Genomic DNA, 27930 nt, shown 5'->3' with positions numbered 1-27930 from the left:
TGTGTTGGGTTCTGGGCTGTGATTGAAAACAGCAGATCAGCAGGTGTCAACTTTGACAAACTCCTGCTGTGTACAATCACAGTGGGTGTCGACAAGGGGCATAGGCCGCGTGCTCTAAACCTGGAAAACAGGCAGCAATGTACCAGTATGCCACTTTTTGTGTACAAGCCACCTGTCCAAACTATATTGCGGGTGGGTGGGCGGTCCGCAAGTGGTTAATTGAACATGCTGAAGTTTAAAGCTGTTTTGCTATTATGTACAGCTGCACTATTTTGCACTCTCCAGTTTTGGTAAATCAAACCCTATAGGTCACCGGACAGAATCAATCAAACCAATGGGATTTGATCAACTCATATTTTTATTTACAATAGTATGCTCATCCTCCCAGGCCCCAGTCAACAACCTTTTCTCCTGGATGACCCCATGCTTTTCTTTTTAATATTTACCTTTCCCAGAAATCTTCAGTCCAGTAATGTGAGGTTTGTTCACCTCTCTACATCTCCTCCTTAGGGGTGAGGTTTCCTAGATGATAAAGAGATAGTGGTTGACTTGATGATGTCACCACAGCTCTCTGCATAATTGTATGTAATACAGAATGTCATGGGTATTCCCCTCTCCTGGGTGAGTACATGATACCCTAAACTCACAAGTTTATGAGTTGAATTACATCCTACAATCACAAGATTGTCGCTAAACCCAGAAGGCTGAGGTCTTCTAGTGGTGGAAAACTTTTTTAAGTTTACAACGCCAGGGGAATCTTTATTAAAAAAATATCAAGGTGTTGGGCTTTGAAGCTGAACACCTTTCAGGCTGAAAATATTAAATGTGGGTGTGGCCCCAAACCATTTTATTAAAGATGAAAGGCTCATTTTGTCTAGAGGTGATCTAAAAGAGTAATACTTTTCATAGTCCATAGTTTTGTGGCAGCTTGTGATCCAGTATTGTTCTGTCCTTAACCAGAAAATGATCAGACCCTCAAAGTAATTAAATACAAGGCAAGACCAATGGAGGCAAGTGGGATGGTGACACAACCAGAGAAAAAGAGAGGCTTTGGGGGCAGATTGTCATTACTGGTCCAATAGGGAGTAAAGCTGTGGGACTGTGGGTTAAGGTAAGTTGTCCTCTCTATCAGGCCTTCCTAGACAAAACTAGCTTATTTCCTGCATATATCAGGGAAAAACACCCAAACTTGGCAATCCCCGAGTTAGGCTTTAAGCAAAATTGTGTGTACCCATAAAAACACATGTTTATGTGATCTTTTTGATTGGGCTTGAATTGACAGAGCTCACCAACCTAAACCTTTCAGATTATCATACACAGCCCAGAATTTGGGATGTGTCAAAGTTAACTACTGGGCATTCACAATCTATTGTGGCCACTGGAAGCTCTTGCTTTCACACCCAAACAATTGCACAACATGTTAGAAAATGTATTTGGTTATTTACAGAGGGAACAGCTGACTTCTACTGTGTAGACACCACATGGTATGATCAACTGATGGAGAGAAAAATCTTGGTGGAATCCAGCAATCTATCTGAACACGCACTATTTATACTTTGTATATTTACCTCAGAGAGAGGTCTGACTATTAATGGCTAACTGTTTTCCAGTCATTATTTTATGTGCTACAAACAGTTCTTTTTTTGCCAATTAGGAATTTTGCAAACGCCGCAAGTATATATGTACTGTTTTGAAGTTTGCTGTTCAAAGTAAACTATATATAATGCAGGACTTCTTTGAGGTCTTTCGTTAAATTACATTGTGGGATTATGTAAATTGGATCATGTGTGCTACCACTTGCCTTTGATATACTTTGCTTTATATATTCAAAAGATTAAGGCCACCCTCTGTGCGGTAAGAAAGTCATTTTATACACTAGCAGGAAACCCTGAGAAAAATAAAGGTAACACAGGTCAGCAAGATACACAACATAGAAGAGATATTGGTGGGAGGTTGGAGATATTGGTGGGAGGTTAATCATTTAGTATTTAGTATTTAGTATCATTAGCATTTAGTATTCTTCTCAGCTACAATTGTTGATTGGTATTAGCAATTGAGGAGAAGGTTTAGGGAGCAAAAACCAAACCAAACACTCATTTTATAGTATTTACGAGATTTTTGTAGCATAAAATCATGTTGTTACCTGTTGGAAACATTTTTGGAAATATAGAGGTTGATTTGCTAAAACTGGAGAGTGCAAAACCTGGTGCAGCTGGACATGGTAGCCAATCATCTTCTAACTTCAGCTTGTTCAAATAGAAACATTGACAATAAAACCTGGAAGCTAGGGAAGTGATAGAAATAAATAAATATTAAATATTAGTAAAACCACTCCAAATAAATAATATACATTACTGTGATGGTGCTCAACTAGATTATAGTATCTTCTACAGATATTGGGTGTATCTCTCCAATATAGTATTGAATTTTCCAAATAATCAGTGGATCCTAATAACACTATAGATATAAAGTGCAACAGTGCTTTTCAAATTATTGAAGAAAGTTATAAATAATATTTCTATTACTTACAAATAATCAAAATATACTCATATAGGTGACAATAAAAAGTGCTCAGTGCTCAATCTATTCACAGGTGAGTGATCTTGTTACACAATTTCAACATTCAGTGCTTTCAATCTTTATAAAGTGCTTAAAGTGTCCCAAATACAAAAAACACACACAGTGTCCTTCTTTTTCCGGGTATTGAACCTTCACCTATCACCATGTGAGAATATGGGGTGCTTCTTCGCGCTTATTACCTCTAAGGGTGTGCTAGCTGCTCACCTCAAGTTATATAATAATGCGCTTCTTTACTATATGGATGTATCACTCATCTCCTCTCCTTCCTTTGTCTACGATAAGGAGATGGTGGTCAGCCTCTTCTGTATGGATCGGGGTGTATATCCTCCGGGGTTTCCACATATCTCAAAATAAGGTGCTTACATAGTACAGTATTGCCATAATAAGGCGTTTATTAAAGTAAATAAAATAGACTCACTATTACTTTATCTATTATATATATATATATATATATATATATATATATATATATATATATATATATATATATATATATATATATATATATATATATACATATATATGTATAGTGTTATTAGGATCCACTGATTATTTGGAAAATTCAATACTATATTAGAGAGATACACCCAATATCTGTAGAAGATACTATAATCTAGTTGAGCACCATCACAGTAATGTATATTATTTATTTGGAGTGGTTTTACTAATATTTAATATTTATTTATTTATTTATATCACTTCCCTGAAGCGTGATACCCCCTCCCCTCCACTATATTATTTTAACTGTATGGTTTACAGAACTGGTACACGCAGCAATAAGGGGTCTTTCACGCACATGCTCCCTAGACAGCGCAAGGCTCATACCAACATATATAAAACCTGGAAGGTGCTTGGTTTCTATGCAGAGTTGCATCAGATTTTGCCCTCTCCAGTTTTAGTAAATCAACCCACAATGATTTTTTTAATCTGACATAGAAGTAGGTAAAATAAAGTGTACATTTTGGCTTGGGATCTGAATAGTCTCAGTTATAAATTGGCCATAGCACAAATCTTAACTAGTATAATGCATACCTGAAAACGTGTGTAACTCTAGATATTTGAAGAAAAAAAAACTACATGTAATAATAAGTCCAAACTAAAAAAAAAAAAAAAAGAAGTACTAGCCTTATAAAATTATGACATGATTCCAAATAAACAATAATTCACACAACAAACATACTACCATAAGTTAAGCTTAACATGTAAACATAACTAATAAATTCCAGAGATCAATTTAGGTTGCCAATCACTTTGTCAATACAAAGAATAATTGGATGACCATTTCTCTTTGAAATTCAATCTGCTCCACCACATTCAAATGAATTCTGCACTCACCAGACCAATGTGGCCAACAAAGCGACCTACAAATGCTCAAAATTAGATCCAAACTCTCAAGGACCTTCAGATAATTTTCTCCTGGAGTTCACTGGTAGGTCTCATTCACCAAAAATAGACAATCACAAAGCCCAGAAGATAGAAGGTATACTGTATAGTGTAGTATGTTTATTAAAAATCAATATATAAAATGTGTATTGTGTACACTCACATAAAAAGTGCCCAGAAAGGCACCAACATAAAAAGCTCACTGTCCAAAGGATGGATCCTGCACCGCCACCTGCAACCACAGAGACAGCGTGCATGTCACAGACCCCTAAGTGACGTGTTGGATGGGTCCAGAAGTGACGTAAATGGCTCAGCCTTGATGCATTTCTTGCAACGGTGCATCCTCAGGAAGCTAAGTGAGCTGTTGGTAATGATCTTATAAATATTACAGTGTAACATCACCTCTTCTGGTATCTTTCTTTAGTATTTTTTCAGCGTGTTGATGTTTCATTTTCCCACTGATTTTGGTCACCAAAAAAGACCCTGAGCTTATAAACTATTATAGTTCACTAAAAATCATTAATAACTTCAAGCCATAGGGTTTGTTTTTTTGGTAGCCATGGACACAAGAACACTTTAAAAATAATTTATTATCAGGTAACTCATCAGCTTTGCAGAGAAATTCTGAAGCTTTAATCATCATAGGCGGCGCACACTGGAGAAACATATGAATAACTACAGAAGAGGCAAATCATATTTGATGTCAACTATTTTTAAAAGTGTTGATTCTTAGCATTCTAATGATTTAGATTCCCCGTTTTTGATATTTTATGCTTTCTTTCTTAACAGGAGGTGGAGGTTGGTCACCATTGGACAGTGACCATTATCAGTGGCTGCAGGTTGATTTTGGAAGCCGAAAGCAGATCCGTGCAATTGCTACTCAAGGGAGGTATAGCAGTTCTGACTGGGTATCCCAATATCGTCTACTATATAGTGACACTGGAAGAAACTGGAAACCATATCATCAAGATGGGAACATATGGGTAAGTTATATACATTTTCTGCTAGTTAATATTATGGGTCTTACTATAAACAGTAGTGATTTACTGAATATCATCCAAGAAAAATGTAGAGATTGACGATAAGTTTGTGATAAGTTTGCATGAATGACAGTGCATATCTATTCGTCAGGCATATTGTAGTCATACACAGAATTAGAGTAGTTACTGTATATCCAGAAAATAAACCATTGTTATAAGGATACTTGTGCTGGACAACAGGCACCATATGGTGCCTAAATGTGTCTGTTTTGTAAGCTATTTCTTCATCCTGGCACCACTGCAGCTCCACGATATATTAAAATGTCATCATGATATGTATATACTGTAGATATGCCCCCTGCCTTATTTTATCATGCAATAATTGGTGCTTGAGTGGCTTATTGCTGGGGCTGAGAACTGCCAAGTGTGTGGAATGCTGAAATGTATGCAAATGTCCACTTTCATTGATTGCCTAGAAAAATCTGTGAGGTCTTGTTTTATAAGCAGAAGAATCAAAAACTTTAACTACTTATGGACCGGAAGATTTTCCCCCTTAATGATAAAGAGAGGTGACCAGCGCTACGGATTTCAAAATATGAAAAAAGGGGGGTGGAAAAACACACAAACAAAATAATAGAATAATAAGGTGTAAGCTGCCCCAATCAAACCTTAGATGAAGGTGAAAGTGATAAATAAAAATGTGACGATTGGTGTTGGCGCTACCTTTATAAGTACCCCAGATAACGTGAGTGGGGATAAAAGGGTGTGAAGACCCACAAATAGTGAAATGTGGCAAATAGTATTGTAAAATGATAGTCAGGAATGCAAATCAGAGTGTTTATTTACATGAAGATCAAATTAAATCTCAAACAGTGCAATAAACAAATACAGTGAGTGTGATAAACCCACTACCACAAATTGTGTAAAATGTGTAAAATGACTTGGTGATAAGTAAATAAACGTGCCACACAAAGTGTGTTAATAAACTGAAAAAGACTTTGTGTGTAAAGTCCATAGTGGCCACTAGGTGGCGTTTTGCAAATACAACCTGTATGATGATGAGGGGCTCCCCTTCGAAATATGATGCAATCAATAGCCGATGGCGGAAGGCCTAGATGCTCACAGAAGAAGAAACCCCATAGTGAATAGTAAAATCATACATAGCATAAAGCAAGGCGTAGATAACTCACTCGTGAGATGATCAAGATCAGAATACAGTGTGCGCCGGGATGCTTCCGCGTTCCACGGCCGACAACCGGAAGTGACGTATGACGTCGGAGACTCCGCCCTACGCGTTTCGTCACAATGACGTCAACTGGAGCGGCGTCAACTAAGCGTACGCCCGTATCCTAGCAACGGAGGGGACGGAACAACACCGCCATATTGCTACTCCTGCTCCGGAAGCCATATTGCTCCACTACTAGCTTCTTACTATGGATGTGCAGGGGAACGGCCATACTTCATCATATCTGATCAAACGAGTGTGTATACGAGCCTTACGTATTTGAACCATTTCTTTATTATTAACATTAAAAAACTCGTAAAAAGAAAAAATAAAAATGAAAAAATAAAAAATGAAACCAGGCCATTTTTTTGTGATTTGGCATTGCGTTACTTTAATGGACAATTGCACGGTCGTGCGAGGATATACCCAAATCAAATTGATGTCCTTTTTTCCCCACAAATGGAGCCTTCTTTTGGTGTTATTTAACCCCCTCTGCAATTTTTCTTTTTTGCGCTATAAACAAAAAAAGAGCTACAATTCTGAAAAAAACAAACAATGTTTTTCACTTTCTGCTATATAACATTCACAATAAAAAAAAAAAAATAATAATATCTAATGTTTTCATCATTTTAGGCCAATTTGTATTCCGCCACATATTTTTGGTAAAAAAATCCCAATAAGTGTATATTGATTGGTTTGCGCAAAAGTTTTCGCATCTACAAGCTAGGGGAAAGATTTATGTCATTTTTATTTATTTATTTATTTTTTACTAGTAATGGCGGAAATCAGCGTTTTTTAGCGGGACTGCGACATTGCGGTGGACAGATTGAACACCTAACTGACATTTTTTACCCTTTTGGGGGGACCAGTGACATTGCTACAGTAATCAGTACTAAACATATGCACTGTTACTGTACTAATGTCACTGGTAGGGAAGGGGTTAACACTAGGGGCGATCAAAGGGTTAAATGTGTCCCTAGGGGGTGCTTTATAACTGTGTGGGAGGTGGACCTATGAAATGAACACAAAGACCTGTGTTCCTAAATAGGAGGAACACAGGAGCCCTGTGTTCAATGTTGACAGAACAGGAGCGCGGGTATGTAGTTTTGCGGGAACCTACTGATGTATATCTGCGGCGGCTGGCTGGCAAGTGGTTAAGCTGGATTCACACTTTCATAATGCATTAGTACACCCATGATAATGGATGTTATGTCACAAGTTATTGTCACAGTAAGGCATCCCATTCAACTAAATGGATTGTCAAAGCACAGCAATATAAGTTTTCAGGAACTTGCACTTTTTTTTTTGTAGCGTACAACAACATACAGATGGTTCACACCACCTTTAGTGGTACACTAAAATACAAATACATTTTAATAGGTTGGGGATGTGCATCGGGGGTGTCATTCACTTGTGGTTCCTATATCATGCCAGCATGTTTTTACATGTGTTTTACCAACATGAAGATATCAATCCAGCCTTAGGCCCCTTTCATACAGGCGGACCGTTCAGATCCGCCTGTCCGTTTTTTTGGCGGATCTGAACGGTCCCCCCATGCATTCCTATGGGGCATCGGATGTCAGCGGAGACATGTCCGCTAACATCCAAACCGATCCGATCCCTCAAATCTGTAAGGATGGAAACCCTATTTTCCATCCGTCCAGCGGATCGGATGGCATCGGATGAGAACGGACCGACGGTCCGTTCCCATCCGATTTCCCCCATAGAGATGCATGGGGAACTGACAGCTGTGTCTCCGCACACAGCACGGAGACACAGCTGTCCTCCTGCTGCTCAGCGGGGGATCGGCGGCTCGATCCCCCGCTGAGAAAAACGGACTCCGTCCAACAGACGGATAGTGTGAAAGGAGCCTTAGGGCACAGGTTAGTTAGTCATCTTCAGTTTTTCATTTTGGTACAGGTTTACTCAAATCAGTATTTTCTTTTAACCGGTTGCCGACTGCTCACAGTATATTTACTGCGGCAGTCAGCCTCGGCCAGGCAGAGTGACGTAGGTCTACTTCGCTCGCCTGTCACTCCTGTTAGAGCCAATAGCGAGCTCGTTCACAGAGGAGTGCGGGCGTGTGACCGGCGGACCCGATGTCCGCCGCTCACACTACGATCGCCGGTACAGCGGGAGAAAGACAGAGCGGCTTGTGTAAACAAGCCACCTGTCATTCTCCCCTGTGTAAAAATGAAGATCAGACGGTTCTACTATGTAGAACCGTTGATCTTTGTTTTTACACTAGGAGACCTGTCCCCCTACAGTTAGAATCACGCCCCTAGGACACACTTAACCCCTCCCTGTCCAATACAGTTAACCCCTTCGCTGCCAGTGTCATTTTTGCAGTGACAGTGCATATATATAGCACTAATTACTGCAGTAATGTCACTGGTACCCCCAAAAGTGTCAGTCAAGGGTCCGATCTGTCTGCCGCAATGTCGCAGTACCGCAAAAAAAAACGCAGATCGCCGCCATTACTCGTTAAAAAAAAAAACACCAAAAATGACAAAAATCTTTCCCTTTGTTAGTAAACGCGATAACTTTTGCGCAAACCAATCAAAATACGCTTTTTGCGATTTTTTTTACCAAACATATGTAGCGTAAAACAATTTGGTCGAAAATGTTAAAAAATTTTGATTTTTACATTTTTTTTGGGGGGAATTTCATATAAAAAAAAGTGAAAAATATTGTTATTTTTGCAAAAATTACGCTCTTTTTTTGTTTATAGCGCATGATCAAAAAATCACACAGGTGATCAAATACCACCAAAAGAAAGCTCTGTTTGTGGGAAAAAAAGGACGTGAAATTCGTTTAGGTACAGCGTCGCACGACCGCGCAATTGTCCGTCAAAGTCACGCAGTAAAAAAACGCAAAAAAAACCCTGGTCAGGAAAGGGGTAAAATCTTCCGGGGCTTAAGTGGTTAAATGTACCTCTGCAGATAAGCCAGATGTATATAATAACACTAATGCAGTTTTGTGAAATCAACCTTCAAAAAAGTGTTATCTAATTACCAAACACCTTGGTAATATGATTCACAATCAATTATTTGAAATGCAAGTTGTCTTTACATCTAATAATAATTCCGACAGGATAATATCTTTATTGAAAATAATAAAAAGCACAGTATTATAACTTTCCATAGGCAGAACTGTTTTCATTAAAAGGGTTTTTGCTGTTTTTATAAAATGTGACACATATTCTAAATAAATATATAAGGTCATTTAGTACCAGCAAGGACATTATATTAACAAGATCGATGTTCTGTAATAAATGACTGGATCTGAGGACTTGCTACTTAGCGTAGTTATAAATTAAGACAGATTAGTGAAATATATTAAGCTTTTTATCATAAAGCCCAGCATCCTTTTATACACCACATTTCTGATTGTTGATGAGTAAGATTAATTAAGCTCCAGTTTGTGTTGATTGCAAAAGTACATTAAGTGAACAGATTAAAATGTTATGGTTCAGTAAAAGAATAGGCAACTTGTGGGATAGAAAGTATGGATTCCTCAAATGTCTTGGTCAGCTTAAAGTGAATCTGGATTGTGGAAGTGATGTTGATTTATAATATATTTGTTAGCACAATATGTTTAGTTTATTTCAGTAAATCATGTACAAGACTTTTTATTACAAGATTCTGGTGTACATACGTTATTCAAGAAAATTGCTCTGAGAATATGTGAACAAGAAGTTACTGAGGCATAACAAAGCATATGCTTCAAGGTCAACATAACATTATCTGAAGATGGCCACAAGCACAAGCCATTCACTGAACACTTAAAGCCACATTTCTATGCAACTTAATTTTCCTAACTAGAAAATTTAACTCTGTAATAACCTTTAAAGAACCCTCATTTGTAGACTGTATATTAAATAACACATGGGCTTTAGGTCAAGTAGTTAATTGCACCAATAAGCCAATAATACATTTTGGTGTTGATGTATATTTCAGCTGTATACTGTTCACTTTGCTAGCTCTTATAGACCTGACAGCTTATGAACTGGATTTATTCTAGGTATATTATCTAAATACCTAGGTTCCCATATCATAAAGAAGTTGGTTATATTGCTGGATGGAGATAAATGAAAGCAACTGTAGTCCTTTCTAAGGCTGTTTGTTTCTAGGCATTTCTAAAGCTGTATTAATCATAAGGGCGTGCTACGTTTGTGTCTAAAGATGCAAGCCAAAAATACCAGAGGGCACCACCACAATTTTTTAAATTCCTGTACAATTTTTCTCATTCCTGCACCTTCCCTGTCAAAACATATATTACTTGTTTTTGTGTGCACTGGAACCAAGTTTCAGGCTGGTTTCAACTTGGTAGAGACAAAGCTTCTGGAACAAGGAAAGCAACAAGGCAAAAAAATAGGACAAGCATACATCTTGTACCATTTTTCAGCCCAGCTGGCACCCATCAAGGTTAAGAGATATATACTTCCAAAAAATCTAGAGATTAAACTGAGGGCATCATTGGAAGCTATAATGCCCAATGGCTGTTCTTCTCTGAGTCCATTCATTGCTTGTAATATTCGGGCCATTTCTGTATGCAATAAAGTAGGCAGAGTTTCCGATTATTAGGAAACCTGTCAAACAATCTCTCTGCAATCAGACTGATCCTTTACTTTTCTGTGTAGAGGTCTTAGATGTTTAAGCGCCGGCTTATATCTCGCCACACATTATACCCTTTCATAGTTACATAGTTAGTCAGGTTGAAAAAACATACAAGTCCATCTAGTTCAACCAATAAAAAAAGAAAAGAAAAAAACAACAACTATACAATCCCATATACACAATCTTATACCCACATTTGATCCAGTGGAAGGCGAAAACCCCCAGCAAAGCATGACCCAAATTTCTTCAGCAGGGATGAAAAAATTCTTCTTGATCTTGGCAATCCGATATTCCCTGGATAAACTTTACCTATAAATGTGAGTACCAAGCTATGCTGTTTATTTAGGAAAGAATCCAGTCCTTTTTTAAAGTAATCTACTGAGCTGACCAGAGCCACCTCTGGAGGGAGTCTATTCCACATTTTCACAGCTCTTACTGTGTAGAAACCTTTCTGTATTTGGAGATTAAATCCCTTTTCCTCTAGATGTAAAGAGTGCCTCCTTGTCCTCTGTGATGACCTTAAATTGATTACTTTAACACCAAGTTCACTATATAGACCCCTTATGTATTTGTACATGTTGATCATATCCCCCTTTAATCTCCTCTTCTCAAGAGGGAATAAATTCAGTTCCTCTAATCTTTTCTCATAGCTGAGCTCTTCCATGTCTCTTATTGGTGTGGTTGCCCTTCTCTGCACTTTCTCCAGTTCCCCGATATCTTTTTTGAGAACTCGTGCCCAAAACTGAACTGCATATTTCAGATGAGGTCTTACTAATGATTTGTACAGGGGCAAAATGATATCTCTCTCTCTGGAGTCCATGCCTCTTAATAGAAGAAAGGATTTTGTTTGCTTTGGAAACTGCATCTTGGCATTGCATGCTATTAAGTTTAGAATCCACCAAAACCCCCAGATACTACTCCACCTTTGATTCCACCAGTTGTAATGCTCCTAGTATGTATGATGCATGCATATTCTTAGCCCCCAAGTGTATAACTTTACATTAAACCTCATTTGTCGCCCAATTAAACAGCACATTGAGTTCGGCTTGTGGGTTGGAGACTTCCTGTAAGGATGGTATTCCACTGCATAGCTTGGTGTCATCTACAAAGATTGAAATGGAACTTTTAATCCCAGACCCTATATCATTTATAAAGATATTGAAAAGTAAGAATCCCAACACTGAATGAAAAGACAAAACCAGAGCAAATTCCCAGCTCAACCAGTCTGCTTACCAACCGAATTAACCTGTCCAACAGTATGCATTAAAAACAGGGGTTTAGTTGGCACACATTTGCAAATTCATGCATAAGCTGCAAGGCCCAGTCACGACATCCTGTATCACTTGCAGTCCTAACACTTCAACATTTTTGAGAGTCTCCACAATGGAAGCACATGCATTCTAATGGCTGGATAATGGGCAGGTGGGCCTGGTAGCCCAATCCTCCTCAAAGGCACTGGGGCACCTTGGACACCCAGCACATAGCACCATGGCAGCAAAGGTGTTCAGTGTGTCCCCTAACCCATATTTACACCAGTAACAACGAGATTGCCCCTGCCCACATCTATAACTGGCCTTTCAACACTGAACCTTGAGGTACACCACTGATAACCTTAGACCATTCAGAGTAAGAATCATTAACCACTACTCTCTGAATTCTGTCCTTTAGCCAGTTTTCTATCCATTTACAAACGGATCTTTCCATGTCTGTAGAATTTACCTTACATATATATGTGTGGGGAACTGTCAAACGCTTTTGCAAAATCCAAGTTTGCTACGTCCACAGCCACCCCTCTGTCCAAGGTTTTACTTACCTCTTCATAAAAATAAACCAGGTTTGTTTGACAACTTCATATATCCATGCTGTCTGTTGATTAAAATCATTTTTTTCCTGCAAGAACTAATCTATGTGTTCTTTTATTAAACTCTCCAGTATCTTCCCGACTATAGAAGTTAAACATACAGGTCTATAGTAATTTGGTAAAGACTTTGATCCTTTTTAAATATAAGCACCACATTGGCCCTACCCCAATCCAGTGGTACTATTCCAGTCATTAACAAGTCCCTAAAAATTAGAAACAATGGCTTTTAAAAGACAGAGCTCAATTCTTTTAGGATGCGTGGGTGGATGCCTTCTGGTCCAGGTGCTTTATCCACCTTTATTCTGTCTAAATATTTCAGGACCATGTCCCCTTTGAACTATTGTGGATCATTTGGGGCTGTGCCAATATAATCCCCATTATAGACATGAGCTCTTAGATCTCTGCCTGTCTTTGTCTAGCCAACTGAACACTCAGCCAAGTGGCTAATATAGACACTTAGAAGCTACTTAAGTTTTTTTTTATTTTGCTGTCTTAGAGCTAATCTATCAACCTTTGCCACAGCAAAGACAATGAGTGTAACAGAACATAACAGTTTAACAGAAGAGCTCCCCAAATTCCTAAGCAGGCACAGTTCAGGAAGTGAGTTCTGAGACAGTTGAACAAAGTACAAAAGACCACCAAACATTGACAACAGAACAAGACATAAAATGCAAAGGCCACCTCCATAGTGAGCAATGGAGCATAGATGTTCAAAAGGTTTAGAGCCAAAGACTTCTATTCTATAATATACATTTTTTTGCCAGGCAGTCATAATGTGATTAACCAGGATTAAACATGTTAAGTTGAACTATGGCCAAAAATTATTTTTGTTTAATTGTACAGTAAAAATAATTTACCTCCAATGAGATATGCTCAATCTCTGACTTCTGCAACCTTTGTAAAAACTTTCACTTTTACTTAGCTTTATTTATCCAATCCTCCGCTCTTTCCCGCAACTAGACCAGTCCCAACAGGTTTTTCTCCTACATGCTCCAGAGGACTGTGGTCCTGACATTATCAAGACCAAAGCAGGATCCAGAGCTCTGCATATAACATGATGACGTCAAGAGACAATCCACCACTGGAGTGCAGGGAGCGCCATCTGCTGCAGGAGTGGAGGAGGAGATAAGTAAATCTGTTTCTCAGCTCCCCTAGACAAACTAGGCAAATAACACTTGCCTTGCAGGCCCAGCCCAGCTGTAAGAGATCATTTGAATTGTGGCTTTATGTCTAGGGGTAGAGGAATAGGCTGTAATATTTCTCTTCTTTCTCACTGCGTCAAGCTCTCTTAATGCTGTGCGATCATTCCCCTGAAACCTCATACTGTCGTCATCATATACAATGCAGTACCAATAGTCCTGCATTTTACTTGAGGACTCGAATAGTCAAGAGAAAAGACGTAAGTGCTAAAAGTCTACAGGAGCAATAACATACAGTATGTATTACACCTTATTCCTCTACCCCTAAAGGTAATGAGTGAGTATATATTTTTTGTAATCCCAAAGTTCCGCTTTAATGTTAATATAAGACAATCTCTTTTCTTCTCCAAGGTTTGTAAGAGGAAAAGTGGAAACCAATGCTAGTTTATTTTGCTAGAAATAATTTTGCCAAGTAACAATGTAATTTTTCATGTTAATTTCCATCGAAGATTTGGCAGACTACAAAGGACACACAATAGCACTGAAAACTGGTACATTCCAAGCTTTTGTTCAAATCCATTACATAAACTGTTTTCCGTTGAGTTTAGTCGACAATTACATTTATCTTCCTGTTTAAAGAAAGAATTTATTGGATCAAACATAATGGTAATGCTTGGTTTTATTTTTAAACTACTGTTTGCAATTATATAACAGCAATATAAACATATTCTAGTCTCTGTTTGAAAAGTTGTAGATCTTCTTCAATGTCAAATAGAGCCAAAATACAAATTTACTGCAATAAATGCCCTGTATTTGTACTTTTTTCATCTGTCTTTCTAAAATTCACTATGCACATCGATTGACTTTTTTTTTACATTTTAAAAAATATATGTTCTATCTTTTTATGTAACAATTTATCAGTAATCTGATACAATGGGTTCTGGAGGTGACTATACATACATCCAAACTCCCCTCCTGTCCTCCCACAATACCGATCTCAGTGTCTGAGCAAACTGTTACCAAGCACAAGTACATTCATAGAGAATAGTTTTTTGAAGAATGTTTGTTGGGCGCCTCTGCTAGAGAAACCAGTCCTCCAATTTAGTCTTGTTGGGGAAAGGAAAAACAGACAGGTATATGGACTTCTGGTGGTGTGCAAGTGTACCACATTAACACTGAGGGCAGCTCTTGGGAGGAAGAAGCGATTCCAATGAATAGACAAGGAAGAAGAAAGGCACCTCTGAGTGCAGCAGATAACACTTTATTCACACACGATAAGCAGACTTACACTGGAGATGACATGTGTACTCACGGCTCGGGGCTCTCTTCCTGGTCCCGTGGCTCGCTCCACCGCAGCCTCACACCGATTCACGGCTCCTGATTGGGCTCCCCCCATCGGCGTCATCTCCCTGCTGCTGGACAGTGGGAAGATGGGACGAGACGCGCTACCAGGAAGAGAGCCTCCGAGCCGTGAGGACACATGTCATCTCTAGTGTAAGTCTGCTTATCGTGTGTGAATGAAATGTTATCTGCTGCACTCAGAGGCGCCTTTTTTCTTCCTCCACATTCATAGAGAATATTGAGAACATGCTCTATGCATGGCTTTCAGAAAGGAAGTACTTACTTGGGATCCTTGAGATGCTTAAGCAGTGCAATGAGGAGGTAGGCCGTACCATTAAAGTATGGCAGGCACCTTTTGTTGACTGCTTTTTTTTAAATGTATAGGTCAGCTAAGTGCTGTATTTTGGCCTAGGCCAACAAGGCCCAGGCCTAGGGCGGCACTTTGCAGGGGGGCAACAAAGAAGCCGCCCCCCCCTCCACCTGAGACTCTATTGGCCACTGGTTGCTAGAGCCGCCTCTCTCATTCCCCCCTCTCTCTCACTCTCATCCCCCCTCTGTCTCACCGCCCCTCTCTCTCACCCCTCTCTCTCTCTCACCCCTCTCTCTCTCACCCCTCTCTCTCACTCCTCTCTCTCACCCCTCTTCTCTCTCTCTCTCTCACCCTCCCTCTCTCTCTCTCTCACCCCTCCTCTCTCTCTCTCTCTCTCTCTCTCTCATCCCCCTCTCTCTGTCTCTCTCTCTCTCTGTCTCTCTTTCTCATCCCCCCTTTCTCGCTCTCTCATCCCCCCTCTCTCTCTCTCTCATCCCCCCTCACCCACCCCCCCTCTCTCTCTCACTCTCCCACCCCCTCTCTTGTGAGATCTCAGGGGTTCATGCTGGGACTTGTAGTCCTTCAATTTTGGAGGGAGTCACATCCATTAAAAAAGGAGTGGGGCAAAGTTACATAGGTGGGGGTGCCCAATTTTAGTCTTGCCTAGGGCAGCACAAAACCAAAATACACCACTGGGTCAGCTTTAATACAAATGCTCCTAAATATGCATTAGCTAGCCATGTGTAGGGGTTTCTCACTGCAGACTTAGAAATAAAGGGTACTTTGCATATGCATTCTTGTTTTGTGAAGCTGTATACAGCGCTGGCCTTACACTTCACTAGGTAGTAAGCAATCCTATTAATTCCCTCACTGTGATACAACACCAAAGTCCCTAAACTAGTGCAAAATATGAAAAACAACAAATAATGCTTAATCTAGTGCAAGATATATATATATATATATATATATATATATATATATATATATATATATATATACATATATGTATATATATATATATATATATATATATATATATCAGGACAAAAGAAGAAAATCCAATTGGCCAGTGAAAGTTCAATCAATAAAGTGTCGCAGTGCAATAAAGGAAAATATTTTCGGTGCGTATAAAGAATTCATCTTCCAATGCTATAATAGTTCATCATAGGTCCTCAATGTGAATGTGGAACAGCTTACTAATAAAGTGCCACCATGCTGTGCAGAGAAGAATTCAAACGTGCACTCAATCCTCCTATGGTGTGTTTCAGTACTCCGCCACCTTAATCACACAGGAAAATTATCCAGATTCCCATGACTACCTGCTACAGGTGAGTCATGTTAGGCATGAAAGATGCATTATTGGAAAAAAAAAAGATACAACAGGGTTCCCAGCCACTTTAACCTTCTTCCTCAGTATTAGTTAACCAGCAGGGTTGTCTCCATCAGGCCTATTGGCCGTTACATGAAAAGGAAAAAAGGGGCCAACTTAGTGTAAAAACTTCCACAATTTATTGTTAAAAACACATTAAAAAATGCATACTCAAATTCATTAGTGCTAACCAAACACCAAGGGTATAAGCACTTCAATACAATAAAAAACACTGCAGTGACTTCCTCATCCCATAAGTACCTTATCATCAATTTCACTTATCAGTGCTGACTATCAGTGCCACCCCTCAGTGCCATTCAGTGCCGCCTATCAGTGCCCATTAGTGCCACCCATCAGTGCAGCCTCATCAGTGCCCACCAGTGCCTTCTCATGAGTGCCCATCAGTGCAACCTATTAGTGCCAATCATTGCCGCCTCATCAGTGCCCATCAATGCAGCCTATCCATGCCCATCAGCAAAGCCTATCATTGCCCATCAGCGAAGCCTATCAGTGCCCATCAGTGCAGACTCATCAATGCACATCAGTGAAGGAGAAAAATTACCTGTTTTCAAAATTTTATTACAGACTACAAAAAAAAATGTTTTCTAAATTTTCAGTCTTTTTTTGTTTGTTTAGCAAAAAAGAAAAAAAAACCCAGTGGTAAATAAATACCACCAAAAGAAATCTCTATTTGTGTAAAAAAAATTATAAAAATTTCATATGGGTACAATGTAGCTTGACCGCACAATTGTCATTCAAAATGTGAGAGCGCGGAAAGCTGAAAATTTGCCAGGGCAGGAAGGGGCTCTAAGTGCCCAGTAAGCAAGTGGTTAACGATTGCAAGTGGCTTTTTTTGCAAGCAACATTTCTCCTGCTGCCCTATATTAGCATACTGGAATAAATGCAGTGATACCCTTAAGTTAACCTTACATGGCTAGCAGTGATATCACATACGTGTGGAGGTTTTGTTTCTTTACATGACACTAGAAAATCCTGCAATGTCTGTTCTTCTTCTTTCAGTACCTTTTCTATTTGTAAATGCTTCCCGACATGTCGCTGAAGGCATGTGTCATACAGAATTCAAGATTAAGTCTGCTGGTATTAGGTCGACAATAACTTTAATTAAGTGTGAGGACTAACTTAAGATACAAAGATTTAGCCACACTTTTTATGTTTCTATGCTTCAGTCCTGTGTGTATTATTTTAATTGTTCATTTGTGAATGACAGTAACCTTGGAAACCCTAGGAGGAAATCGAGGAAATTTTTATTTCAGATGTAGAAATAATTTTCCTGAATAAAGTGCCTTACCTTTTACATTATTGTTCTGCAACATTCTTGACATATCAATCACTATATTTTTATCCTGATTTTTGTGTAGATCATATGAGCATTAAAAATGTATTACCACTCTATGCTGGTTCACTTTCGCCCACAAAATAATAGGTACATGTCCTGCTCATTACTGAAAGTCCAGAAAATAGTGGATGACCATACTCACATAAGGAAAACATCTTTAGTTATACAAATCCATAAAGCAAGTATAACATGAGAAATAAGTCTTCTTACCCATTTCACTCTAAAGAGCACCTAATCAAATAACCAATTAGGTAGTAATTACCAGCTTTATGGATTTGTATAACTTAAGATGTTTTCCTTATGGGAGTGTGGTCATCCACTATTTTGCCCCATAGGCTATAGTTGTGGCACCATAATAAAATGACAGGATTTTTGCCACTCCTAGTGCCACCGTGGGTTCAAGGTGGAATCCCCAGTGACATTATCCCATTAGCACCTCCTAACCCCTTCTTCCACCCAAAGGGGCTGTCTGGCGCATGGAGGGGAGGTGTAATACCTATTGAATGTTTTGCAGAACAAGTCTATTTCCTTTTGCATATGCCAATGTTACATTTAAACAATGATTTGTTTACTCTGGCTTCTTTTTAAAAAAAAAAAAAACCTCATTGGGATGATTGGACATTCAAAATTACCCCGTTTTTCTAACTAAAAGGCACTATTTTATTTTGTTATGTTCACTCACTATCCTGTATGAAAGAGGTTTATTTTGTCTGATGATGGTTCACCTTCTGTGCCATATTTGTTTCTCAGACACAAATGTATTGCATTTTGTTTTAAATTTGATGTATTTCTTGTCTGGCCACTCTGATATGATTGTATGGTCACCTTGTTGCAAATACTTGGGTATATACTGTATTGATGGCTTTGTATTTGCAATTTTTCTCAATATACAGTCAGTTTGTAAACAAGAAAGAAATAACCTCATTTTAGAAAACCAATTTTGTTACTTTGCCATTTTTATTTTTAGAGTTTTTCAGCAGTACTATATCTTGTATTGACTTGCACTTTAGGGGATGGAGGATACAAGCTTATCATAAGTGTCAAATTGTATTTAGATCACAGCTGAAGGGATTTCCAATTTTGCCAAAAATGGAAGAATCTCCTCTAATCTTGTGCTTTTTTTCTTCTTAAAGATAAGAAGACAGATATGTAAAAATCCAGGTTTGAGTTTTAATTTTTATTGCACATGAACTTAACTCATGAACCTTCTATGAACTGTGAACAGCTATGACAGAGTCCATTTGGTTTAAACATCCCTTGTGAGATAAAGCCTCTATAAGAATAGTGGCGCACACTATATAGTCAATGCTATTTACAAAATGTTATTTCCCTGTGTTGCCTTAAAACACACATTTGTCAGAATAGTAGAATACTCCTTTAAATAAAAGTCTAAATGATGTTTTGCAAGAAGAAGAAGACCATGAAAATGCTGTCTAATCATTTTTTTTTTAGACATGTCATTTCAAGTTTGATACTACTTTAAGGGCTGCCTTGGAACCATTCTAAAAAAAATTATATTATGGTGGGTTTTATAATGCTGTCAGGAAAATATTATCTACTTTGTACTTTTTATCTATTCATTGGTAATTACTGCATGTAATGTATTGAGGAGCAGAGAACAGATTTGCTTTTTACAAGTCTGGCTCTGCATTTTCAAAATCTTAGACATAAATGGATATTCATAAGACTGGGATTCCCTGAGCTATGGTTTAAAAGAAAAAAAAGTGCTGACTGTGCATAAGAGCAGGTAGTGTATCATTGTATTTAAATGTGACTTTTCTCCTTGATTATAATACATTTTCAGGATATGCTATATTGAGTTGATTATTTCAGGGACTTTGGAAATGTAAAATCTTTTACAAAACAGTAGCATGCACAAGTAGGTTCAAGTTGAACAGCAGGCAGTATATGAAAAACCATAAATACATGTAATTATTTAAAATCAATACATATATTTTAAAATGTAACTAGTTTTGAATTGAAATGGATTTGCCTCCTGTAGTCTTATGTACAGCAGCACTCAGATTGGGAGAGGGCAGAGGGGCAATCAAATCTTTTGCACTGTATATGTGATGACAAGGAACATAGTGACAGAAGGAAAGTGTAACGGGATGAACTCATCAGTATATTGGTTCCTTTAATTTCTTTAGCATAAGTTGATGTTGGGGAGAAGTCCTAGTTCTGCTTCCCAACTTCAGTAGGAAGTCACCAGCCTAACTGTGTTGCCTGGCAGGACTGTGTAAATCTTGAGACCAGATGGATGGAATAACAAATCCTTTGGCAGGTAAAAGGCTCAAATTGAAGACCTTAAAATCGCTCATATCTAGTGTTGAGCGAACACGGACTGTATTATTCGTGTTCGTACCGAATAATTGGATTTTTTGTACCCGAACACGGACACGGACACTTTACTGTATGTTCGGGTAAAAATCCGTGTTCGGTCGTTTTATTTCCGGGTTTTGCATGCTTTGGCGCTCTTTTCATGGCGGGCTTTCAACAGCCAATCAACAATCGTTTAACTGGTGTGCCTTAAGCCATCCCAGCCATGCCTGCAAATGTCTCAGTAGCTGTGATTGGCCGTCTGAAGCATGTGACCAAGTCTTTATAAGTTCGAGGCAGCCGCAGCGGCGTCATTATGCTGCTTAGATTCAGGGACAGAGCACACATCAACGTGCTGGCTGCTGATTAGGGAAAGATAGGCAGGAAAAAACCATTTGTGTCCGGATAGAATTGAGGGACAGGTCGGAGTGTTTAGGCAGGGCGAGTTGTAGGCATTTTAGGGATAGAGTCTGCTGAATTATAGGGTCAGTGTCTTCTACAAACTACAATCGATATTGCTGTGTGGGGGGTGGGGTCTGCACTCAATCCTGATCTACGATCTCTTCTCAATCCTGTTAGGGACAGAGTCTGCTGAATTTTAGGGAAACTGTGTTCTACAAACTACAATCGATATTGCTGTGTGGTGTGGGATTGGAGATAGGCAGGTGTCAGTGATCCACATCCATTTTTCTGTGTGTGAGCTGCAGTGAACACAATCTTTTTGGGCTGCAGTGAACACAATCTTTTTGGGCTGCAGTGAACACAATCTTTTTGGGCTGCAGTGAACACAATCTTTTTGGGCTGCAGTGAACACAATCTTTTTGGGCTGCAGTGAACACAATCTTTTTGGGGTGCAGTGAACAAAATCTTTTTGGGGTGCAGTGAACACAATCCTTTTTGGTGTGCAGTGAACACAATCTTTGTGGGGTGCAGTGAACAAAATCCTTTGTGGGGTGCAGTGAACACAATCTTTTTGGGGTGCAGTGAACAAAATCCTTTTTGGGGTGCAGTGAACAACATCCTTTTTGGGGTGCAGTGAACACAATCTTTTTGGGGTGCAGTGAACAAAATCCTTTGTGGGGTGCAGTGAACACAATCTTTTTGGGGTGCAGTGAACACAATCTTTTTGGGGTGGAGTGAACAACATCCTTTTTGGGGTGCAGTGAACAAAATCCTTTTTGGGGTGCAGTGAACAAAATCATTTTTGGGGTGCAGTGAACACAATCTTTTTGGGGTGCAGTGAACACAATCTTTGTGGGGTGCAGTGAACACAATCTTTTTGGGGTGGAGTGAACAACATCCTTTTTGGGGTGCAGTGAACAACATCCTTTTTGGGGTGCAGTGAACACAATCTTTTTGGGGTGCAGTGAACACAATCTTTGTGGGGTACAGTGAACAGAATCTTTGTGGGGTGCAGTGAACACAATCTTTGGGGGGTACAGTGAACACAATCTTTGTGAGGTGCAGTGAACACAATCTTTGTGGGGTGCAGTGAACACAATCATTGTGGGGTGCAGTGAACTCAATCTTTGTGGGGTACAGTGAACACAATCTCATACTTCTGAAGGTTTGAGGGTGCTGCCTGTTCCATACTCCCCCTACTCCTCATCTAGCCTTTTAGGGGTACAAACAATAGTAATTGGGGCCTAGTGTGGTTGTGTACGTGTGATATACATACACTTTTTTGGGATCATATTTTCTATTCCGCTATTTAATCAAAAACCTTTGGGGATCAGTTAAATTGGGGGATAGTCTGTGTTGGTACGTGTGAGAGAGATCCACCTTTCCAAGTTGTTGGGGTTCATCTCATACTTCTGAAGGTTTGAGGGTGCTGCCTGTTCCATACTCCCCCTACTCCTCATCTAGCCTTTTAGGGGTACAAACAATAGTAATTGGGGCCTAGTGTGGTTGTGTACGTGTGATATACATACACTTTTTTGGGATCATATTTTCTATTCCGCTATTTAATCAAAAACCTTTGGGGATCAGTTAAATTGGGGGATAGTCTGTGTTGGTACGTGTGAGAGAGATCCACCTTTCCAAGTTGTTGCGGTTCATCTCATACTTCTGAAGGTTTGAGGGTGCTGCCTGTTCCATACTCCCCCTACTCCTAGCCTTTTAGGGGTACAAACAATAGTAATTGGGGCCTAGTGTGGTTGTGTACGTGTGATATACATACACTTTTTTGGGATCATATTTTCTATTCCGCTATTTAATCAAAAACCTTTGGGGATCAGTTAAATTGGGGGATAGTCTGTGTTGGTACGTGTGAGAGAGATCCACCTTTCCAAGTTGTTGGGGTTCATCTCATACTTCTGAAGGTTTGAGGGTGCTGCCTGTTCCATACTCCCCCTACTCCTAGCCTTTTAGGGGTACAAACAATAGTAATTGGGGCCTAGTGTGGTTGTGTACGTGTGATATACATACACTTTTTTGGGATCATATTTTCTATTCCGCTATTTAATCAAAAACCTTTGGGGATCAGTTAAATTGGGGGATAGTCTGTGTTGGTACGTGTGAGAGAGATCCACCTTTCCAAGTTGTTGGGGTTCATCTCATACTTCTGAAGGTTTGAGGGTGCTGCCTGTTCCATACTCCCCCTACTCCTAGCCTTTTAGGGGTACGAACAATAGTAATTGGGGCCTAGTGTGGTTGTGTACGTGTGATATACATACACTTTTTTGGGATCATATTTTCTATTCCGCTATTTAATCAAAAACCTTTGGGGATCAGTTAAATTGGGGGATAGTCTGTGTTGGTACGTGTGAGAGAGATCCACCTTTCCAAGTTGTTGGGGTTCATCTCATACTTCTGAAGGTTTGAGGGTGCTGCCTGTTCCATACTCCCCCTACTCCTCATCTAGCCTTTTAGGGGTACAAACAATAGTAATTGGGGCCTAGTGTGGTTGTGTACGTGTGATATACATACACTTTTTTTGGATCATATTTTCTATTCCGCTATTTAATCAAAAACCTTTGGGGATCAGTTAAATTGGGGGATAGTCTGTGTTGGTACGTGTGAGAGAGATCCACCTTTCCAAGTTGTTGGGGTTCATCTCATACTTCTGAAGGTTTGAGGGTGCTGCCTGTTCCATACCCCCCCTACTCCTCATCTAGCCTTTTAGGGGTACAAACAATAGTAATTGGGGCCTAGTGTGGTTGTGTACGTGCGAGATACATACACTTTTTTTGATCATATTTCCTATTCCGCTATTCAATAAAAACCTTTGAGGATCAATTGAATTGCGGGATAGTCTGTGTCGGTACGTGTGAGAGAGATCCACCTTTCCAAGTTGTTGGGGTTCATCTCATACTTCTGAAGGTTTGAGGGTGCTGCCTGTTCCATACCCCCCTACTCCTCATCTAGCCTTTTAGGGGTACAAACAATAGTAATTGGGGCCTAGTGTGGTTGTGTACGTGCGAGATACATACACTTTTTTTGATCATATTTCCTATTCCGCTATTCAATAAAAACCTTTGAGGATCAATTGAATTGCGGGATAGTCTGTGTCGGTACGTGTGAGAGAGATCCACCTTTCCAAGTTGTTGGGGTTCATCTCATACTTCTGAAGGTTTGAGGGTGCTGCCTGTTCCATACCCCCCCTACTCCTCATCTAGCCTTTTAGGGGTACAAACAATAGTAATTGGGGCCTAGTGTGGTTGTGTACGTGCGAGATACATACACTTTTTTTGATCATATTTCCTATTCCGCTATTCAATAAAAACCTTTGAGGATCAATTGAATTGCGGGATAGTCTGTGTCGGTACGTGTGAGAGAGATCCACCTTTCCAAGTTGTTGGGGTTCATCTCATACTTCTGAAGGTTTGAGGGTGCTGCCTGTTCCATACTCCCCCTACTCCTCATCTAGCCTTTTAGGGGTACAAACAATAGTAATTGGGGCCTAGTGTGGTTGTGTACGTGCGAGATACATACACTTTTTTTGATCATATTTCCTATTCCGCTATTCAATAAAAACCTTTGAGGATCAATTGAATTGCGGGATAGTCTGTGTCGGTACGTGTGAGAGAGATCCACCTTTCCAAGTTGTTGGGGTTCATCTCATACTTCTGAAGGTTTGAGGGTGCTGCCTGTTCCATACTCCCCCTACTCCTCATCTAGCCTTTTAGGGGTACAAACAATAGTAATTGGGGCCTAGTGTGGTTGTGTACGTGTGATATACATACACTTTTTTTGGATCATATTTTCTATTCCGCTATTCAATAAAAACCTTTCTAGGGCAAGATCTTAAATTACAGAAATATGAGGAGACCGTCAAATAAGGGCCGTGGCCTGGGTCGTGGTGCTGCTGGTAGAGCTCCTGTTGCAAGGAGAGGACATGGTCGATCTGTGCCAGCTACACGCACAAGTGAAACACCTTCCTCAAGTGTGAGTAGGCGACAGAACCTGCATCAGTATTTGGTAGGGCATCAAACGCCCCTAGAAGTGATGAGGCCAGAACAAGTTGAGGCGATAGTAGATTGGTTTGCTGCTGACAGTGCCTCCAGTTCCTTCACATTGTCTCCCACCCAGTCTACTGCAGAAAGGTCAGAGTTGGCACCTGCAGCCAATGTCCAACCGTCTTTCACCTCACCCCCTTGCAAATCAGGCCAGCAGTCTGAGCCCCAAGCCATACAGCAGTCTCTTATTCTTTTTGAGGACTCTGTCAGCAGGGTTTCCCAGGGCCATCCACCTAGCCCTGCCCCAGAAGTGGAAGAGATTGAGTGCAGCGATGCCCAACCACTTATTTCTCAAGATGAGTACATGCAAGGATCATCGCAGCACGTCTCCGATGATGACGAAGCGCAGGTGCCAACTGCTGCGGCGTTCAGCATTGTGGAGACCGACAAGGAGGGCAGGGGTGAAGACTGGGTGGAAGATGATGTGGAGGACGATGAGGTCCTCGACCCCACATGGAATGAACGTCATGCAGGTGACCTGAGTAGTTTGGAGGAAGAGGCGGTGGTCGCACAGAGCCACCAGCACAGCAGAAGAGGGAGCAGGGTGCAGAAGCGGAGCGGCCGTGCCCTAGACACTACGCCCGCTACTGCCCAACGCAGCAAGGGAACGAGCGCACCAAAGTCAGCTCAAAGGAGTTCTCTAGCGTGGAAGTTCTTTAGAAAATGTGCTGATGACAGGACACGAGTGGTTTGCACCCTGTGCAATCAGAGCTTGAAGCGAGGCATGAACCTTCTCAACCTGAGCACAACCTGCATGATCAGGCATCTAAGTGCAAAGCACGAGCTGCAGTGGAGTACACACCTTCAAAACCAAGAAACGTCTCTGGCTCATCCTGCTTCCTCTTCTGCTGCAGTCTCGGCCGCTCCAGCCACATCTGTAGTGATACCGGCACCTGCCACCCCGCAAACAGACGATCTGTCAGCAACACCACCACCTGGGTCACCAACAACCATCTCCACAATGTCCCGTGGAAGCGTTCAGCTTTCCATCTCCCAAACACTTGAGAGGAAGAGGAAGTACCCCCCTACCCACCCGCGATCCCTGGCCCTGAATGCCAGCATTTCAAAATTATTGGCCTTTGAAATGCTGTCATTCCGTCTGGTGGAGACGCACAGTTTTAAAAACCTTATGTCGGTGGCTGTCCCACAGTACGTCGTGCCCAGCCGCCACTACTTTTCCAGGCAAGCCATCCCTTCCCTGCACAACCAAGTGGGGGAAAATATCAGGTGTGCACTGCGCAACGCCATCTGTGCCAAGGTCCACCTAACTACGGATACGTGGACCAGTAAGCACGGTCAGGGGCGTTATATCTCCCTAACGGCACACTGGGTAAATGCAGTGGCGGATGGGCCTGAGGCGGATAGCAATTTGGCGCATGTCCTTCCACCACCGAGGATTGCAGGGCGCTTCAGTTTGCCTCCTGTTCGTAACTCCTCCTACTCCGCTTCCTCATCCTCTACCGCCTCCTCATCCGGACAGCGTAACACCTTCACCACCAACTTCAGCACGGCCAGGGGTAAACGACAGCAGGCAGTTTTACAACTTGCCTGTTTGGGGGACAAACCACACACCGCGCAGGAGTTGTGGAGGAGCATGGAACAGCAGACAAATGAGTGGTTGCTGCCAGCGAGCCTCAAGCCCGGCCTGGTGGTGTGTGATAACGGGCGAAATCTCATAGCAGCTCTGGGCCTAGCCGGTTTGACGCACATCCCTTGCCTGGCGCATGTGCTGAATTTGGTGGTGCAGAGGTTCCTTAAAAACTACCCCGATATGTCAGAGCTGCTGCAGAAAGTGCGGGCCGTTTGTGCGCACTTTCGGCGTTCTCACCCTGCTGCTGCTCGCCTGGCAGCGCTGCAGCGTAACTTCGGCCTTCCCGCTCACCGCCTCATATGTGACGTGCCCACAAGGTGGAACTCCACCTTGCACATGCTGGAAAGACTGTGCGAGCAGCAGCAGGCCATAGTGGAGTTTCAGCTGCAGCACGCACGCGTGAGTCGCTCTGCGGAACAGCACCACTTCACCACCAATAACTGGGCCTCCATGCGAGACCTGTGTGCCTTGTTGCGCTGTTTTGAGTACTCCACCAACATGGCCAGTGGCAATGACGCCGTTCTCAGCTTAACTATCCCACTTCTATGCCTCCTTGAAAAAACAATTCGGGCGATGATGGAAGAGGATGTGGCACAGGATGAGGAGGAGGAGGAGGATGAAGAGGTAACATTTCCAAGGCTTTCAGGGCAGTCATTCGCAAGGGGCTCCGAGGGTGGGTTCCTGCACACGCAAACGCCAGGGACGCAATTGTCCAGCAGGGGCACAGTTCTGGAGGATGAGGAGGATGAGGAGGAGGAGGAGCTGGAGGAGGAGATGGAACCATGTTCACAGCAGGGTGGCACCCAGGCCAGCTCATGGCCATCACTGGTGCGTGGCTGGGGGGATACAGAGGACACGGACGATACACCTCCCACAGAGGACAGCCTTTCGTCGCCTCTGGGCAGCCTGGCACACATGAGCGATTACATGCTGCAGTGTCTCCACAACGACCGCCGAGTTGCCCACATTCTAACTTGTGCTGATTACTGGGTGGCCACGCTGCTGGATCCCCGTTACAAGGACAACGTACCGTCCTTAATTCACTCACTGGAGCGCGATCGCAAGATGCGCGAGTACAAGCGCACGCTGGTAGACGCCATGCTGCTGGCATTCCCATCTGACAGCGGGGCCACAGTGGAAGCACAAGGCAGAGGAGGAGGAGGAGGAGGTCGCCAACGCAACCAGGGCACCGCCAGCACCTCAGAAGGCAGGGTTAGCATGGCCGAAATGTGGAAAAGCTTTGTCAGCACGCCACAACAAACAGCAGCACCAGCAGCTCAGATGGAACGTCTTAGCAGGAGGCAGCATTTTACCAACATGGTGGAGCAGTATGTGTGCACACGCCTACATGTAGTGAATGACGGGTCTGCCCCCTTCAACTTCTGGGTCTCCAAATTGG

At 41.3% G+C, this 27930-nt stretch overlaps 1 protein-coding gene across 1 annotated transcript in view; it reads left to right on the top strand.

The window, feature by feature from the left end:
• CNTNAP2 (contactin associated protein 2) overlaps positions 1-27930 on the top strand; it is a 2507009-nt gene that overhangs the window by 813266 nt on the left and 1665813 nt on the right. Inside the window, exon 3 of the mRNA XM_082257542.1 lies at positions 4753-4946. Coding sequence (XP_082113668.1) covers positions 4753-4946 — 194 coding nt within the window. The remainder of the gene's footprint in view (positions 1-4752; positions 4947-27930) is intronic.

The sequence above is a fragment of the Pelophylax lessonae genome (genome assembly GCF_965119305.1).
Source record: "Pelophylax lessonae genome assembly, chromosome: 5".
Lineage (NCBI taxonomy): Eukaryota > Metazoa > Chordata > Amphibia > Anura > Ranidae > Pelophylax > Pelophylax lessonae.
Note: the sequence above shows the minus strand (reverse complement) of the source record. Positions and strands in the feature narration are given on the sequence as shown.